The 18850-nt window shown below is 50.2% G+C and overlaps 1 protein-coding gene across 2 annotated transcripts in view; it reads right to left on the bottom strand.

The window, feature by feature from the left end:
* Nucleotides 1-18850, bottom strand: part of Trabd2b (TraB domain containing 2B) — a 199368-nt gene that overhangs the window by 16039 nt on the left and 164479 nt on the right. Inside the window, exons 3-5 of one of the 2 annotated variants that reach the window (XM_051171132.1) lie at nucleotides 14942-15088; nucleotides 9129-9303; nucleotides 1307-1903 (exon numbers count right to left, since the gene is read on the bottom strand). In XM_051171132.1, the coding sequence (XP_051027089.1) occupies nucleotides 1893-1903; nucleotides 9129-9303; nucleotides 14942-15088 (333 nt within the window). In that variant the 3' untranslated portion in view covers nucleotides 1307-1892. Of the gene's footprint in view, nucleotides 1-1306; nucleotides 1904-9128; nucleotides 9304-14941; nucleotides 15089-18850 lie in introns of those variants that run through there. The other variant, XM_051171130.1, reaches the window with a different exon arrangement.

Raw genomic sequence — 18850 nt, 5'->3', positions numbered from 1 at the left:
ACTGCAGCGAACCTGACCTGCCCATAGCCCTGAGCTGACTCTGTCGGGACAGGACGTGCTCACACAGAGCCACCTGATGGGGGTGGGGATGGGATATAAGCTTTTTGAGGGCGGAGCCATGCCTGATTCATCTTTGTCCCCAGAGTTAAGCCCAAATCTGGCGCACCACCATGGCTCCATGAATGTTTGTTGAATGAATGAGTGACACAGCCTTTTACTCCACATCCTTTCCATGATCTCATCCTGTCCCCAGGAGACCCAAGTTTCCCCCCATTCTTTGTAGCCCAGCCCTGGCCCTTGGTGATTCTCCCCAAGATCCCACCAATCCTAGGAGCTTGGCCCCTATGCAGGCCAGAGTCAGGGTCCAGCGTATGCCGTCCCTAGGGGTTGGCAGACAGGGTTTAGGCTTGTCTCCAAAGTTGGAAATTCTCAAGAAAGGCACCACCCCCACGCTGGAACCTGCAAGCAAGGTGGTGGAAGGTTTCCAAAGGGGCCCCACAATGTTGGGGCTCAGGCTGCTTGGCTTGCCCAGCCTCCCTGGGGCTCCTGGCCACCACTCAGCATCTCCCTCCAGCATTAGCTTCCAGCTGTTCTCTGGCCAGCTCTCTGCAGGAAGACACGTTCCATTGTGCTTGCTGAGTCCAGAGAGGACAACAGAAGAGGAAAGAGAGGGCGGGGCACAGGGAGCCGAAGAGACATAAAGAAGGAAGTAGGAAGAAAAGCAGAGGGACTGTCACAGGGTGGAGATGGGGGTGAGGAGGTGAGAACTTCAGAACTTGGGACACAAAAGAGTTAGACAGAGAAGAGGAGCTGGAAACCAGCTGTAAGAGATGCAGTGACAACTTCAGGGAGAGAAGAGGAAAGAGGAGACATGGCCAGATTTGGGGTGAGGGAGGGAGAGGGATGGAGGGAGAAAGAGAGAGAGAGAGAGAGAGAGAGAGAATATATATGTGTGTGTGTGTGTATACACACACACACACACACACACACATACACACACACACATATACACATATAATGTCAGAGCTTCATCACTGTGGGCAGGGCTAGCCTTGCCTCCGTGAGACAAACCAGGGGCCACTTACAGATCTCTATAATACAAACAGGAAAGGAACTATGAGATGAGGAAAGGTTCCTTTCTTCTGGGTGCATGGTGGGCTATACCAGGGCACGAGGCATGGAGGACAGACAGCATGTCCTCTGGCACAGGCAGCTAGGGCAGGGCAGAGCCTGCATACAAGACTCAACCCACCTACAGACCCTGTGGCCTTGGGTAGTTTCCTTTCCCTCTTTGTCTCAGCTTCCCCATACGGGTCCCTGGCCTCCTGGGTCCTCACACCTGTAAGGTTTTACCAGGTGGTGACCTGAATAATTTAGCAAGCCTCCAGACATGCTGTTCCATTTCATTCTTGAAGTAGCCCTTGAAGGTGCTCCCACTTTATAGATGGGGAAACGGAGGCTCAGTGAGGAGAGCAGGACTTGCCCAAGGTCACACAGATAGTTAGAGGCAAGGTATTTTGGGCTTCTTCCCAGAACTGTCCCAGTTCACGGCAAGCTTCGTCACGCCCACTCTGAAGTACTTGGCAGCTGCAGAGATGCCAAGATCATGGTTGGGGGCAGGAAATGGTCAGAAACGTGTGTACCTTCCAAGGTTCAGCAGATTGGAGAGGAAAGTGTGTCAAGTGCTCAGCATGAACAATGCGCCAATTAACAGGGCAATTTCAAGACTGCAGTGGGGGCTGGGTGGCGGAGGAGGAGAGAGAGAACCAGATGTTCCCCCGCACGGGCTCCAGAGTAACGCGGGTGCCTTCGGCCAGCACACATGTTTTCTCTCCAGTGAGCACGCGGGTTTCCAGTTTTCTCCTCCTGGAAGAGTCATCCCAAGTCCGTATTTATGTTCCGTCTGAAATTAATGCAAGGGAAACTTTCAAACGTGAATCTCACTGCCAGGGCCTCCGGCCGGATATCAAGCCAGAGTCATGTTTGTTTTCCCTAGGAAGTGTGACAGGAGAGATGGATAATGAGGGGCACCAGGGCTTCTAGTCTATTCAGAACAGTGTGCAGGGGAACTGGCTGACCTGGGCCCTGCCCCCTCCTGCTCTGCAGTCACCCAGCACAAGGCTGAGCCTTCTCAGCTCAGTTGGCGACTAATTCGCTGCGTAGCCAGCCCTACGCCAAGAGCTGGAAACACACTGTGGTCTCTACCTATGAAGAGAGGCACATAGAGGCCAGATAAAGTGGGGGGAGGGGCACACAGGGGTCAGGGAATGAAGACAGAGGGAGGATGGAGAGGGAAGCTGCTAGGGCATGGCACCAGGGAGTGCAGACAAAGAGGAGAGATGTCAGTTTGTGCTGGTGCGAATGGTGAATAGTCCTGCAGTTGAGTATACGGTGAAAGAGGAGGTGGGTCCTGCGAGGATTGGGGCAGGAGGGACAAGCTGTGGAATTCTGACTGCTGCAGGACAAGAAGAGGGCAGACTTTAGATGGGACCGGAAAATAGTCTCCCCAGCAACCGTCTGAGTGCCCTGGAGAGTGCTCTTCACACCCTGAGGTGTGGCAAGGGAAACAAAGATACCCGCAGGAGTTGGTGGTGCCTGGGTGGAACCACAGCCCCCTCCCTTTGGTATCCTTTGCTCTGTGCTCTGGTGTGGCAGCTTCTGGGATGCCAGGCATCAAAAATGAGGTAGTGATGGATGAAAGCCTAGTCTGCTCCACCACCAAAGTGGCAAAGGTGGACACAAACGCCAGGAGTGGCAGACTCTGCCTGCTACATCTCTGGTAGGGAGAAATGTGCCAAATATTTGGATTCATTTTCTCATTCTGCTTCCCAACAGTTTAGCTTGCCAGTGCTATACATGGACTAAAGGCAGAGCTGGGTCTACGTCTAGACATGGCTCGGATGTGTCCATAGCGAGGCACTTGTGGAGGCAGCTGCCCAGACAATACCCAGCCTCTGGGCTCTGGGGAGGCTGCTGTTCAGAGCAGCCTGGGCCCTGTGGCCTTTGACACTATCTGACAGCCGTTAAGTGGGCTTAGAAAGCATCTCTCCCTTCACCAAACCATCATCCACTTGGATCTAAACCTCTGAGTTCAAAGCTTTTAGGTCATTTGGGTCAGATGCTCTCTAAGGTCAGGAGGCCAGGCCTCTGCTGGCACCTGAGTCATTTCCAGGGTGACTGAGAGTAACTCGGGGTGAGTTAGAAGCCCTGGAGGTTGTGGCTAGTTCATCCTGAGGACTTGGTGACCACTGTACGTTATCTAATAGCCTTTGAGGTCATCTAGTGTATATTAGATTTTCCTGAGGTTCAGTATCCCAGAGTCTATGAACCCTCTGTTGGCTAGAGACCTATTTAGGGACTGAGGCTCCTCCTGTCTGTGGTGGTTTGAACAGACTCATGTGCTTGAATGCTTGGCCCATAGAGAGTGGCACTATTAGGAGGTGTGGTCTTGTTGGAGGAAGTGTGTCAATGTGGGGGCGGGCTTTAAGGTCTCCTATGCTCAAGCAATGTCCAATGACACTGTTTCTTTCTGCTGCCTGCGGCTCAAGGTGTAGAATGGTCGGCTTCTTCTCCGGCACCAAGCCTGCTGCCCTCTGATGCCAGTGCTTCCCCCATGATGATAATGTATTAAACCCCGACACTGTAAGCCAGCCCCAGTTAGATATTTCCTTTATAAGAGTTGCCATGCTCATGGTGCCTTGCCACAGCAACAAAACCCTAACTAAGACACCATCCTGAGCTTCACTGTTGTGTAACACCAATCTTGGCTCTTGAGATTTCTACGCAGTACCACAGAATTCCTCTAGCTCCTCATCTGGGGTGACAATGGAGGACTGCAGACTTTGAGGAACCAGGACTCTGTAGTAACTGCACAAAGTTACTTTGACAGGTCATTTACGCTGCATCTGGCACTGAGCTAGCACAGAGGGGACCCTGAGGCTGGGAGAAGTGAAGGCACTGGCTAGCCCAGAGCTACTTCTCAGAAGAAATCTAGGGTCTCCCACACTGTAGCTTAAAAGGCCATGCTCTGGTCTGTCATTTTCTCCTGCTGCTTTCCTGGCACTGCCCAGCAAGACTGCTGAGCCCATAGCTGGGATTCTCAAATCTTCCACCAACAGTACAGCCCTGGAGACAAGCTGACACGGCACATAGTTCCTATTGACTTGTCCTGTCCAAGGGAAGGCTACCCAGGCACCATCCAGAAGAGGGCATCCCTCTGTCTGTTGCGATGCTTTAGATTGAATATGAATGGTTTGGGCCAAGGATGGTGTAGCTATTGCAAATATGCCAGCCCCTAGATGTGTGTGTGTTGTGTGTGGTGACAGGGCTCTTTTTTTTTTTTTTTTTTTTTTTTTTTTTTAGCACTGTTGGGAATTCTGAAGTACGTCTGGAAGGTTTAATTTCATGTTTGTGCTTGGGAAGCAGGGCAGACATCAGTGTTGTCGGGCAGGGAAAGAAACTATTGGGAGTGCAGCCTCCATTCCAGACTCTGGCTGTCCTTTGGCCGTCTGCAAGCTCTGAGGGGCTTCTGTTCCGAAGGCAGCAAGTGGAGAAGCAAGTGCAAGTGCAGGGAAGGATGGGCCTTGTCTGGATAACTGTGGGGAAGATATGAAAAACTGGAGAGCCTCCGGACTTGCATAAGGGACATTTCAGCCGCTCCCATCTTCTCCAGGAAGCCTTCTCTGAGTCAGCCTTTGCCAACAAGCATGCAATGTGGGATGCAGGGGCTGGAGGGAACCTAACATCTCTCCTCTTGTGGGTCCCTTGCTGTGCAGATGGAGTGGGAACATCTCAGAAGGCAGGTGTTTCCATGACACCAAGCTGTTTCCTTTCCTCACCCCCATGGCCCTGACTTAACTCTTGCTGTGGCTTTCTCACCATCTGCTGCCTCCTCCCCAAAGAAACCCTCCTTAGCCTCTGCCTCCTGCCTCAGCCTGTGTGGCTTGCTCACTGGGGCCTAGAAGTCTCTTTCTAGTGAGTTTTCTGTCCTTCTATTTATCACAATAGTCTCACCTCCCAAAAGGAAGATAGAATGTTCCCAGAGCTCCTAATTCCTACCATGGGGACAGAGACTTAGGTTCTAGATCAAATTTTCTTGGGGTAACATAGGAGTGGGTGGCATTTGCATACCTCAGGATCATTGCATTCATCATTCATTCATTCATTCATTCATCCATCCATAGAACAGAAGGGATATCCTGTCCTTAACAGGAGGCCCTCAGCATGGGTTTTGTATGAGTGGATTGTCGAACAGGACAGTGTACCTTCTACAGGAAGCAGTTACTTCATTCATTCATTCATTCATTCATTCACTAATTTTTGGTGGTGTGGGATTAATGTTAGGCACATGATTTATCTTTGAGATATAGCTCAGCCAACACCCTTTTCCCGTTAGCTAAAGCATGTTTATGGCTCAGTGTGGTGGGTTTATATCTCTCCTTTCTATCAAGTTTAAATCTTTACTACTAATGTATTCCTGTCTCAGGCCGGTAAGTGTGGTTCTGAAAGCCGATCAGCAGCTTAAAGGCTGAGAGTCATGCATGTCTCAGCACTCAGAGTGACAGATTTGTGTCTCTGATTCTGCCTGCCTTCTGCCTGGAATTCGCTTCCTTTGTGGTAGTTGGTGGCTGCCCATAAAGACATGTCCAGGTTCTGGGAGGCTCCATATTACTTCTAAGTCTCCAAGAGCAATTGAAAAAAAAAACATGCTGGAATGTTGGAATGCTATGAGACTAGAGAGCAAGGTTATTGCAACCAGGTAATTAGACCAACAGAATGCTGGGGTCCAAGAATTGCGGAGTGTCTGAAGTTCAGGTTTTATTCAGACTACAGTACGCTAGAGCCACAAAAATCCATAACTTCCAGCTGTTGGAGCTGGAAATGAATGGGGTATAGAGGTTACCTGTCTGTCCCCCACAACCTGCTAGTGACCCATGCTGCTTTTGTTTTTGTTTGTTTGTTTGTTTTTCGAAACAGAGTTTCTCTATATAGAGTTAGTTGTCAGGGACTCACTTTGTAGACCAGGCTGACCTCGAACTCATAGAAATCCACTTGTCTCTGCCTCCCAAGTGCAAGGATTAAAGGCATGAACCACTATGGCCTGGTGTGACTCATGCTTCTAATTCAGCTCCTTTGGTTCCCGAGTCATGCATGTTATTATTGAAAAAATGCTGCAAGATTTTTCTATGGCTGAACAAATAAACATCCCAAGAAAATCTATTTCCCTAGAACAAAGGATAATATTGCCATTTTCTCCTAGTGCCTAGAACTAAGCCCTCTCTCACTCGTGAGATGCTCTGGGACTGAACGGAATATACTTAATTCTGTATTATTTTGTTCATCATGTCTTTGTGTAGCAATTTTGAGACTGTGGGCCCTGTCTTGGCATAGTTCACATGCTGGGGATGGTCACTGAGCAGGGAATGTGCAGGTAAACTCGGAAGGCAGCTGGGTACAATGTCCATCTTTAAATCCTAGCTGTTGGATGTTGCTAGAGAAATCTTAAGAACCAGTAGTTTGACAGGCCTTCATTGCCAGCAGAAAGAACAAGTACAGGGCAGGCACCTGCTGCCAGCTTGGTCCCCAGTAGACATTATGGATCAGTCAGGACTCTGCTGTGCTGCGCTCTGATATGCTCTGCGCAGCAGCACCACACTCTAGGCACCCACTAGCAATATGAAGTCTACTTTAGCTTCCAGCCCCGGTCAAGCTTGTGGTCAGCCTCTCTTGTACTTATGTCAAGTGCTTTCCCTTCTTCAAACCAAGAGCACTTTGTCATCCTTCCAACCTTCACCTTCCAGCTGGAAGAGTAGACCTGGTTAGAAGCCATCAGCTCCCTGCTCACACACACATGTTAGCTGGGGAGGTACTGTCTTCTGCCCTAAGACCAACTATCTCCCCTTGCTCTATGCTCTCCTTTCCTACTTTCTTGGAGTCCCTCTCTTTCTATGTCGGCAGCCTCAGCCATGGCACTTAGGTCACGAGGCTTTAAAAAGGCCACAAAATTTGCCTTGAACTTGGCAGCACCTCTTCCCTCATCTCTTTTATTATGTCAAACTATTTCCATATAAAAGCAATGTGGATGGATGTGGAGGCTGAACTTAGTTACCAGTTCTTAATGTTGACAAGTAAGGACTTCGCGATCTCTTTCTGCTTCTGTCCCTGCCACCTTTTCTTTTGCAGGATCCTTTATTTTGAAAAGATGCTTGAGTGGGTCTTTGGGGGCTTGGAGCATCACAAGGTCAGTGTTTTGCATCTTTAGGTTTACAGCTTCCTCAGCTACAGCAGAGAGCTGGTGCTAAAGACCATTAGGCTCTGGGTAATCTCACACCTGCATCCTGGGCCTGTTCTGAAGGGGCACCCTGCTCTCTCACTGGCTTCCCTCAGTGGCTGTGCTCTCTGGAGGCTCCTTGGAGTTGGAGGAACCATGGAGCTAGATAACTTGATGTGGCTACCTTTCTGTTGTCAGCTAGGGCCTCAGTACAGAATGCACTGCCCAAAGTGAGGGATGGGAGAGGTGCTGAGGGGACACCTTACACAGGTTCTCATAGTTACCGGGCTCACACCAGGCCCCTTGCAGATGTCCTGCAAGAGGGAGAGTGGTACTTCCATCTCCATGTATTAGCATAGGTTCCTCCAGGAGGCCCCTGTAGATTCCCTGTGAGACCCCCCACCTGTCTCTACATCTGTGCCAGAATCCTAGACAGCCTAAAATCCAAGACACTTCAAGTCACAGCCAGCTTCTCTTCTCTAAGTGAGTATACTGGGGTCATAAGAGGGGAGAAGACAGGTTTTAGCCTACACTGGGCCATAGCAGAGCCAGTGTGAGTCCAGAGCTCTTCCCACATACCTCCATGACGTTAATGAGCTATCTTTAAAGGGCCTACATCCATGTCTGAGCCCTTCCCATGAGCCTCACTTTGATGGAGATTCAGAAGAGGGAAGAACAGCCTGGATAAATACAGCCCTGGATCTTGTCTCAACATACATGGAGCTGAATGGGGCCAGGGGAGGACACAGAGATAGACAGTGGCCAGCTCCATTACAAAGTCTGATGTCTACAAGGGGTCTTGTGAAATGAACTGGCTGTTTGCCCTGAAGGACATGGGTAAAAGCCAAAGAAAGAGAAGGCAAAGCAGTAGACTGATGAGCATATCTATACGCTACCATCTTGCTTGTTTGAGACAAGGTCTTACTACATATCCCTGGCTGGCCTTGAACTCACTAGGTAGACCAGGCTGGCCTCAGAGATCTGCCTGACTTTATGTTCAGAGGGATTGGATTACGGGTGTACCTCATCACACCCAGCTGTAAGCTATCTCTTAATTCTCGTGAAGCATAGGTGGAGTCCATTAATTCAAGTGGCAAGAAGTAAATAGTTATTATCAATCACTGAGCAAAAGTTGTATAACACAGAATGCACACACAATACCCTGGCCCCAATGTAGCCATTGTAGAGACAGCCACAGAGAAAAGCAGGAAGGATGAGGAGGAGCAGAAAAGGAATAGAGACCCCAAGAAACCCTGTGTAGACATCCTTAGTTCTTTTTGCAGGAGAAGAAAAATCCCCAGAAACATTTAGCTCATGTCCTGTTTTGTCATGGTGATGCACTAAGTTCATTGTAATGGTGCTGCTGGTGGTGGTGGTGGTGATGATGATGATGATTGTAGCTGCCATTTTGGATCCCCACTATATGGCAGGTTACTTAAATGTCACTCATCCTTACAACTATTCCACAACATAGATACTTTAAATTCACCAAATAGTTACTGCCATCCTTTCCATTAATGGAAGAGAAAACCAAACCCTTGAGAAAGTACCAGATAGGGTAACATGACATATAGTCCAGTTGGATTTGGAGTCAGAACTGTGGGCTATCTGCATCACTCCTGATGCCACAGGGCCCTTATGATTAGCCTTGGTTTGAAGGTGGGTGGGTTCAGGCTGGGATAGGCACTGGAGGATTGTTTTGGGTTCTCATATGTCCACCTGGCACTTGAAGGGGCCATGAAAGTTACCCTAGTGCTTCCCTTGCCAGGATGCTAGCTCTGCTACTGGGTACCATGTGGCTTTCATGTACTCTTTTGGACATTAGCTTTTCCCTTGACAATAGAGGTTGGGGCCAAACCTGCTCCGAAGGCGAAGAAACAGATCTTGTCCTGGTTCTCCTGCAGCAGTGCCATGACCCTTCTCCCCATGCGCTCATTCCTTTTGTAGATGAGCTCCTGGCGAAAGTAGCTGTCAATCTCCTGGGCTGTCACCTGCTCATGAGGTGGGAGGGTAGTGTTGATGAAGTTGGGTAGCTGCAATGGTAAGAGAGAAGCCACCTTTAGGTCTTGATAGAGCAGGGCACATGTCAGATGCACAGTCCAGGTAGGGCTGGCAACTTACCTTTCTGAAGTCCTATGGCAGGTGCTGTGTTTCCTGTGTCTTATCAACCCTCAACTATGAACATTGTTCCAGTTATACATGTGAAGCAAGCCTGAGAGGGAAAGATCCTGAGATAATGTGCAATCATAGCCAGGGCACGGTAGAGCCAAATGTATGGCCTGGTGGTAAGATTCCCACCCAAGCCTGCCTGGTATTTCTCTAGAGGTTGGGCCTCTTCTTGGATCCTTTTGTTCCTTCTTCATCCCTGAGGCCTGCATGACCTGGACAAGGAACACAGCTCAGCGAGAGGGTGTAGATGACAGGTATGGCATGAAGGCCATAGAGCGTGGGGTTAGAGTGACTTGACCTTTCGATTCAGTTCTGATGCTGGGTATACTGAACAGGCTACTCCACTTTGCTGAGCCCTGGCTCTGTTTGTAGTAAGGACTGTTGTGATGGGAGGGACTAAAAGAGATGATGGGTGCTGCTGTGGTTGCACTTGGCCCTCTGCTTTATGGAGAGGAGCAGCGCAGAACTTGCGGGTTTTCCCATGTCTGAGCCACTGCCTGCCCATCTGGCTTCAAACTTCCAGATCTTTGTCTATTCTTGAAAACCATTCCAGGATCACAGATCCTTCCAGGCTGATGCTTGTTGGGTAATCGGCCAAGGACAAAGTTACGTCATTCCAAGTTCCCAGGGCCTGCTACAAGGAAGATGCCTATCAGGGGTCAAACCTTGAATATTAGATTGCACTGTCCCTTCTGGGTTGCTGTGTTCTTATCATTTCATTTGTCCAGTCTGGATGGTAGGTCCAGGCATTCTAGCACTATATCCTCCAACATGTGCATGGGACTGCTGGGGAAACTAAGGCAGTGGATCAAAACACCCTCTTTCCTCCCAATCCACCCATGGCATAATATCTTACAAGCTCTTGCCCATAGAACATATTCTGTTCCTCCTCGCCACCTACTCAAACACAAATCACAAAATACTAGTCTTGACTGAAAGATGAGGGGAGATTGTGCCTAAAGATACCAACTTCCTAGAGATCTTAGTCCCTCAGAAGAGCCAGTGATTATGGCTTTTACCCAAGCACATGATGGCTTTTTTTTTTTTAAACAACCACTGTTGAGTTGTTGTCAACATCCTTTCTGAGAAAGGCAGGGGAGTCAACAGAAACTGGACCTTAAAGGCCACTGAGGAGGGCAGGACGTCTGCCTCTAGTATGATGGCCAAGGACCAGTGGGAGAAATGGGTGGTAGGAGCGCCTGCACCATCGGGCTTCTTTGTCAGAGACCTGAGTAGCGCACAATGCTACAACGTACGCAGCAGCCCTATCATGCCTAGGCCAGTCCAGAGCTGGCACCCAGAGCCTGCTTGCTTGGCAGAGAGACAAATGAAGGAATAGAGTTCTGACTGGCAGCCCCGATGAACTAGGTCACACTTGGCTTGATGCAGTTACAGGAGACGCTAGAGACTTTTGAGTCAGGGAAGAGAAGAGAGAGGCCGTGACTAGAAGGACTACTTCTGGAGACACACCTCTCAAAGGTTTCTCTCCGTTTATGGGGTATGAGAGAGGATAGGAGGCCAAGCTTTACGACAAATTAGTGTTTGTTTCGTCAGGGAACAGGAGGATGGATCAGCAGGGTGAACAGCATCTGAGGAAGAGTGTTGGTGACCACAGGTCTTGGGGTCACACAGCCAGTGCAGCTTGGGTCGCACCTCTCTTTCCCTGCCTGTTACTCTCTAGGTTATGTGGTCTCTCTGAGCCTCATAATCCTCCTTGTTTACAGGGAGACAAACATGGCTGGTTGCCTGGACCCAATGAGACCAGCTTTGGAAGGTGCTAGGCACTGTGAAAAACACTGAGCTGTTCACTTCACCTTGCACTGTCACCTTCCTGTATGAGGTCACAGGTTACCAGTGAAGGGTACAGAGAACCTACAGGGATGACAGATGGCCGTTAGAACCATCAGAGAGATGTGAAGGTAGAGAGGTCTGATTCCCTTCCTTCTCGCATGGATCGTGGGACCTGTGAGCAGGCAGCCTTCCTCTCCGTTCTGCTTCCTGCTCACAAGGTGTACCTGCATAAGTATTCCACAGGGGACTGAAACTATGGACAAGGACAAGAAAAAGAGTCAAACCTCAAAACCATGAAGAAGTAGGACTGGATGTTCAGCTTCCCTTGGGCTTCCTGGCCACTGTCTAGCACTCTCTGTGTGCTTCATGCTCATGGGCTTTGGCCCCATGCCAAGGATGAGGCCTGGGTTTGGGCCAGGGCTGGAGGAGAAGCAAATTAATGATGTCATTAGACTTGTCTGGGGCCTTAAATCTCCCATGACAAGTTTAAGCGCAGGGCATATGATAACATTTTGAAGAGATCATGAAATGTTCCTAGAGCCTGGGAGAGATTGGTGTGTGATGGGGTGACAAGCAGATGGGCTAGGCAGGGCTGCGGTAAGGTCCCAGAGAGAGGGAGTCAGTGTAGGTTCCCCTGACCTGTGGCTAGAGACGGCCAAGTGCCCAGGTCTGTTGGTGCTACCCAACTGTCCACTTCCCTGTACCCATCTACCCAGTAGATGCCCAATGAAAGCCTTCCTAGGTCCTGCTTTCTGTCAGTCTAGGGGCCACGCCAGCACCCTTTGCTGTCTCCCGTGAGATTCTCAGCCCAGGAGAGGAGCCAGCCACTCTTTTAAGACCACTATGGGATATGTAGTTGGAGAGGGCAGGGAGGGGTTCTGAAGTGTGACTGTGTGGTCTGGTTCATCCGGGTTAGCCTAGGGTTATGGTTGGAGAAGATTGATACACTTTTGAAAATTATCTTGACCCTGGGTAATAATGTACTGTCTACTGTTTCAAGAGAACATCTATGTGACTACTGTGCCCCTCGGGGGCAGAGGGGCTAGGAACCCCAGGCTTCCCAGGGAAAACTTCTGTGTGGCCCTCCCGTTATGGACATTAACAATGCCAGTGATCTTGCTGTGGGTGGGATAGTACAGTGGGGGGGGGTATGCAGTGGGGGACAAGGAATACTGGGCCTCAGGCACTGCACTTGTTCCATCCTGGCCTCTAAATGCTACATTGTCATCTTCCCCATTGCACAGCCAGAGGCATCTTTCTGACTGCGGGGTTCCCCAGCTTTCACTCTCCAGGGCTCCTACCCTAGGCTTGTTCTCTGCTGTGCAAACCATGCCCTCTGGAGGCACTCGCCAGCCCCTCCTGTCAGCTGTTATTCTCATCTGGGAAGCTCCACTAACACACTTAATTCTTACTTTATGATAGCCGTGAATCCTTCCTGACCGCACCAGGGTGAAAAGCCCTAAGGCCTCTAGATCCCCAGACCCTGAGACTGTTAAGGCCTCTCCCTGGCTGCAAATGTAGCTCCAGGTTTCCTGTGCACCCATATGCAGCCTGGACTGTGATTCGAATCTAGGTGGGCCACTTGCACTGCTAAGGGACATGGCTACTGCCATTAGAAACCAGCAGTGCTTCTGGGCACAGACTCAAAGGCAATCTGAACTGACCATCCCCTAAGCTCACGCCATGCCTCTCTTGCCCAGCTTAGAGTCAGCCACAGGCCTTGTCCTGTCCACCACTTCCTCCTCAGGCCAGCCACATCACTGCCAGTTATCCAACTTGCAACCAAGGCCTCTTTGCTGTGGAACGTCCTCTCCCAAACCTTGCCCCTAGTGGATTCAGTGTGAAGCTCACCAGAAGTGGGGCCCTGGTGAGATTCCCATCAGTTCACGGTGTCAGGCTCCTCTCCTCCCTCTTGCACCTCAAGACTAAAGTCCTCAGACCTGGAGCCTCCCACAAGTAAGGACCAGGATCCGTCTACCATCCTTTAAGCTCCTCTAAGTACATGATGTACCTACAGTGTTGTGTGTGACAGTCACTCACTGGCAAGCACTCTGTGACAGGCGCCAAGTGGTCTCCAGAATGGTGGGGACCAAGGGCTAAGCAGCTCATCCCTGCCCTCAGGGAGCCTGTGTCTGGGTTTGGGTGGCAAGCACAGACAGAACATTGTGGCCCCAGCCTGGCTGGCCTCCAACCAGAATTCTCCCTACTGCTCCTCCTCTGGGTCTCTGGCTCACTTGCACAGACTGCTCACTGCTGGAACGCTCCTCCCTGTCCGCAGCCAATGTAGGCTCTTCTGTGGCCTCTTACTTTGCAGGAATCTTTCCTTATTGCCCCAGCCCCAGCTGCAGGCCCCATATAAATGAACAATAGCCTGTATGCTTCTGTCCCCAGAGCAAGGGTCTCTATATGAGACAATGATCTCCTGTGTCTCCCGGTCTCATTGTGAGAGGGAAAGGTCCCCTGAGAATTCTCCTCTCTGGCTCCCCACCATATCCTTTTGTGCACAGTGCCCCCTCCCATTTACAAACTCTTTCATTTATTTAGCAGCTATGTACAGAGTCCTATTTCATCCTGGGGACTGCTCTTGCCAGAGGGGATAAATGATTAATGACAGACCCAAATCCTGCCCTCATGGAGCTTGCATTCCAGTGGGAAGGACCAGACAGTAAGTAGTCGCTAATGAAAGTACGGTGTGTTAGAGGGTCTTTTAGACCATGGGAGGAAAGTGGGGCATAATAAAGCAATGAGAGCTTTTTTTTTGGGTGGTGGGGGGGAGGGTTTAGGCTACAGTTCAGACAGGGTGGATGGGGCTAGTTTTATGGAGCTGGTGATCCCTGAAGATGGAAAAGAGCACTCTGTGGTGACACCTGGGAGAAGCAGCTATATTGAGGAAATGGCCAGTAACAGGCAGAAGTATATAGGTGGTTCTTGGGAGGACACAGTGGACTGTGCTTCTGGGGTACATACAGGAGATGGGGTGAGGGGCAGGGACAGAACAGGAGTAACACACAGCTACTGCAGAGACTGGCTTTTAGCCTGAGAAAATGGAGACTGCAGCAAGAGCTCAGAACAGGGATACATATGGCCTCCCAATCCAAGCTTTCTGAGTGGATGAACATCTGACTTCCGCAACAGAGGAAACCCTGGGAGAAACTGTGCGGTGCCTGAGACGATACTGGATTCCATCCTGGAGACGGGGAGGTTTCTCAGAGTAGGCAACACTGAACCATAATCAAGTTGGAGGGATCCAGGGCAGGAAGAGCCTGGACAGAGGCTCCGAGGTACTGGCGGACAAGCTATAAATTCCACAGGCCTGGGGTGGGATGGGGCACAGACTGACAAAACCACCAGAGGGCACATCTTAGGGCACCTGGAATACTGGATGGAGCATCTTGGAATTTGTTGGAGATCAACAAGGAGGCATGGCAGTCTGGGCAGGATCAAGCCAAATTCACATCTTTAGGGCTCTATGCAGGGTCTTGCTAGGCTGTCTGTAATCTTTGTTCTAGGATCTGAATCAAGGCAGAAGTCCTGTGGTGGGCTCAAAGCCAGGCTCATAGTAACTAGGCTTTCCCTTCTGTGGGCCTTTTAGTTCAAGTTGCTATACAGTAGGCATATGTTATATGGCAAGTGGGATCTTGTGGGCCTAGCCAGGGCTTCGCCGCTGGTGATGCAGAGGCCATCAGGGCAGGAGGAAGAGGAGGGCCTCACCTGGGACGTGTCATGGTTGAAGATGACTGCGTTGAGGTCCCCGCAGTTGTAATGTTTGATGAGGTCCTCTGTGGTGTAGGGTGCCTGCAGGCTCCCAGCCCGCACACTTTCATGCTGCAGCAGAGTCTGGTTCAGGGCAAACAGCACCTGGCCGAGGAAAGAGAAGGGCATCAGGGCTGGGCTCAAGGACGGGCCTCTGAACTTTGGGGCGACAGATGTAAAACAGAAAGCATGTGATGCATCAGTAAACCATCTGAGTTTGGAGCCTGGAATCTTCTTCTTGACTCCCTTGTTCTCCTTTTCTCTAGTGTTCTAGGACAAGCAAAACCCATTTTATAATCAAGAGCACCCCCAAATGCAGTCAAGGCAAAGAACAAAAGGGAACAAAAGCCCAGTTCTATATCAAGGTGCAGAAGGCTTCAGGAGCTTGGATCCCCAGCCTCCCAGGAATGCAGCAGATACACCCCTCCCCGTACCCACCCCCCATACCCCACTCTGGGCTTCTGGCTCTAGGGATGCAGTTTCTAGGCATCAGGGCCACTTGGAGTCCAATACTGAAATCTCCCTCCCACTGGAATCAGAATGACCCCCAGGCTCCCAGGCACTTTCTAAGCAGCCTATGGCATTTGAAGGTCATGACTCCCATAAAGCACAGGGGTCTTATACACAAGTCCTGGGACACTATCTGCTCAGTCTCCCCGTTTTGTATCTTGTTTGTTTGAGACAGGTTCTTATTTACGTAGCCTCAGCTGCCTCGAGCTCACAGTCTTTGTGTGACTCCCAACGTTGGGATTATAGGCACAGCCCACCTATACCTGGCCAACAAACCCAGTATTGAATGGAGAAGCTGGAACCCAGGGCATGAAAGCCACATTTACCCACATGGCTCGAGCTGGAGTCTATATCACAATATCTGTACAATGTCAGACTCTTTTGGCCAACCAAGGGGCTTTGTTGATCCCACCCATTCTGGATCTGCTTCAGCCAATAGGAAAGTGCCATAAGCATAAGCAGGAAGGCCTGAAAAGCACATGGGTGTTGTGGTTGTCACCCCCCCCCATGTGCTCTTTGTTTTTGATGCCACCCTGCTAGAGGGTGAGAAACACACAGCAAGACTGACACAGCCAGTGGCACTCAGACCAGTGGACAAATAGCCAACTTCCAGACCTGTGAGACCAGTAAGACCAGTGGAGCCTGCCAGAACTGGTTCTGGCTGCCTGAGCTAATCTCAGTGACGGATGACTGATAGACCACCCTTCCTTGCACCAGTGTGTGTGCATATTAGCTTTCCATCATGTTTAACTGCTCGCCTCACAGCAGGTTTAGTTTCCTGAGGACAGCAAATGCATTTTTCTGGCTCTTAAGAATCTGCAGCTCTTAGCACTGTGCCTGGGGAAGAAGGTACTGTGGTCTTTCTATTTCTCCTTAGTGCCTGGGAACGTGCTGTTTCCTTCATAGTTCAAAGGTGCTTTATAAACCCTTAAGAAAAACATTGAGAAGGCTGGCAGACATTCCCACAAAGGCATATTATAACCTGAATCAAAAGCTTTAAAAATAGATGTACAGGGCCAGGCCAACATGGTGACATAGGCATTAAGGCTACACTTGTGTCCTTCCGTGTTTGGTAATGGCAGGAGAACCGGATTGCATGAGCTATAGCAACCTCCACCGCTCCCCTTAATGAGAGGGCTGGAGGTGAGGTCAGACCCCTCGCCCCATGCCTGGGCCTTCTCCAGGCCCCTGGGCTTTGGCTGCCACCACTGAAATCAGATCTGCAGCCATCTGGTGCAGAGTGTCGATGGCAGCGTGGTGGCTGGGAATGAATTACAGGAGGCAGTGACGTTTTCTGCTGTGGACATTGCTAAGGGAAGGAACATTTCCTCCCACAGGGTGCATGCCTCTGATGAAAGTGTCCGTGTCCAGCTGATCCATTCTCATCCTCTGAGAGGCTAAGGCCAAGGGACTTCCTGTGGCCACACCCAGCTGCTGCACACACCTGCTCTACTGCTGCTAAGATCTGCCCCACCAAGGTATCACCTGACCTGGGGTGAAGTCATCCTCAGCTTGGGCGCCAGAAGACCTGGCTGGAGGGTAAATGTCTCCTCTGGACCCTGCTTGACTCATGAAGTCAGGTCTGCGATGACGCAGGCTTCATGACGCCCGGAGGTATTCCAGGGGATTAAGTATATTGCAGGCTGCACGGTGTTAAGAATAGTCCTGGCATGAAATGTGTGCTGAGTATGTGTCTGTTAAATAAAACCTAGAAGGAAATAGGCCCCCACATCTTCCTAGCTTGGGTGCTGGAGACAGGTTCCCTAGAATGTACCTGGTCCCGAGGTTTCAAACTGCTTTTAGCTGTAGAATTCTTTCGCTGTTGTTATTGGTTTTGTCTTCCAAAGGAACCTCACTTGGAGTCTTTAATATGCAACAGATCAAAATGGAGAGGTCCTGGTTGATATAAAGGAGGCAGGGTGGATCTCAATACCTTCTTGCTGCAGGGATTTCGGTGGAGACCCTGGAACCGAATTTAAGGACCCCTGACCTCATTCTGTGCCCTCATAATGTAAAAGAAGAGAGGGGACAGCATTCCAGGCAGGTAGAACGGGGTGTTCATGAATCCAAATAGTGAGTTGGATGGAGGGGGCTCCACCCCAAGGGTCCTGACTCCCAGCCTTGGACCAAAACACCAATGATGCAGACCTCATTGTAAAACATGGGGCATTTACTGCTGGAGTGTTGCAGACAGGAAGCCAACGCCAGGCCATTGTAGAGTTTGAGAGCTCCCTGCATGTCTCAGCTAGTCTGTGACATTAATTGTATCCTGGTGGGGCCAGGTACCTCCCACAGACTCCCCCTGAACTGACCACTTCAGAGGTACCTATCCCATGGAATTGAGTCAGCACTCTGCTTTTTTGTTGTTGTTGTTGTTTTGCTGTTGAACTTCAATGTCACCAACATCAAACGCGCAGGAAACACTACAAAAGGAAGGATGTGGATCCCGAATTATGTGCCAACCACTTCCTGTTCTACACCTATTCTTTGTAATTCACAAAGGAGTCACCACCCATTCATACTAGGACCCCTGGTTTTATTGAACACTTACTATGCGTCACAAACTTCCCACGTGGTTTCATTACTTAATCTTTACAGCAGCTCCAAGGTAATATCAAAAAGGAAATCTCACAGCAAAGAGACATTAAATATTTTCCCAGGGAGGGACTGGAGAGATGTGAGATGGGCATTTGGCACATATCTTTTTAGCTAGTCACCACTCACGGGGGCCTCCCTCTATTCTGTACAGGAGAGAGACAGCAGGAATGCAGAGACGGGCGCAACAGAAGCAGGGGTGCGACAGGCTACACCGCTCAGAAAAGGTAGAGCTGAGGTAGAACCCAGATCTCTGCGTACTACAAACATGAATATAGGAATATGGCCTCTTTCGTGAGCAACCTTGGTGCTTCCAACAAGCCCACAGAAGCTATACAGCTATATCCCCGCTCCCTCCCTCCCCCCCTCCCTCCCTCCCTCCCTCCCTCCCTCCCTCCCTCGCTCCACCCCTTCCTTCCTTCACCAAACATAGGCTTTCAGCAGTTTCTCAGCAGGGACTTGAGTTTGATGGAGAAATACGACTTGATTTCTGAGCACATGGAACTCATGGAGCAGGCAGACATGGACTGACCTTTCGCGCCAGGGTGACAGAGGCACAAGTTTCAGAATAAAGCACCACCCTGACTCCTGCCTCTCTCATCAGCTCCCAGAATCCCCCAGGCCTCTGTGCATTCTCCTCCCAGCCTCCTTAGAACAACAAACCTTCCTCTCAAGGAGGCTCAGCGGCCCACACTAGGATAATGTTTATGATAAGGGCTATGACATGGAATAACAAATACTGGGTGAAGAGTAGAAGGCTTC

The sequence above is a fragment of the Acomys russatus genome, chromosome 29, assembly GCF_903995435.1.
Source record: "Acomys russatus chromosome 29, mAcoRus1.1, whole genome shotgun sequence".
Taxonomy (NCBI): domain Eukaryota; kingdom Metazoa; phylum Chordata; class Mammalia; order Rodentia; family Muridae; genus Acomys; species Acomys russatus.
The sequence above is the reverse complement of the archived record's forward strand: the minus strand, read 5'-3'. Positions and strand labels throughout refer to the sequence as shown.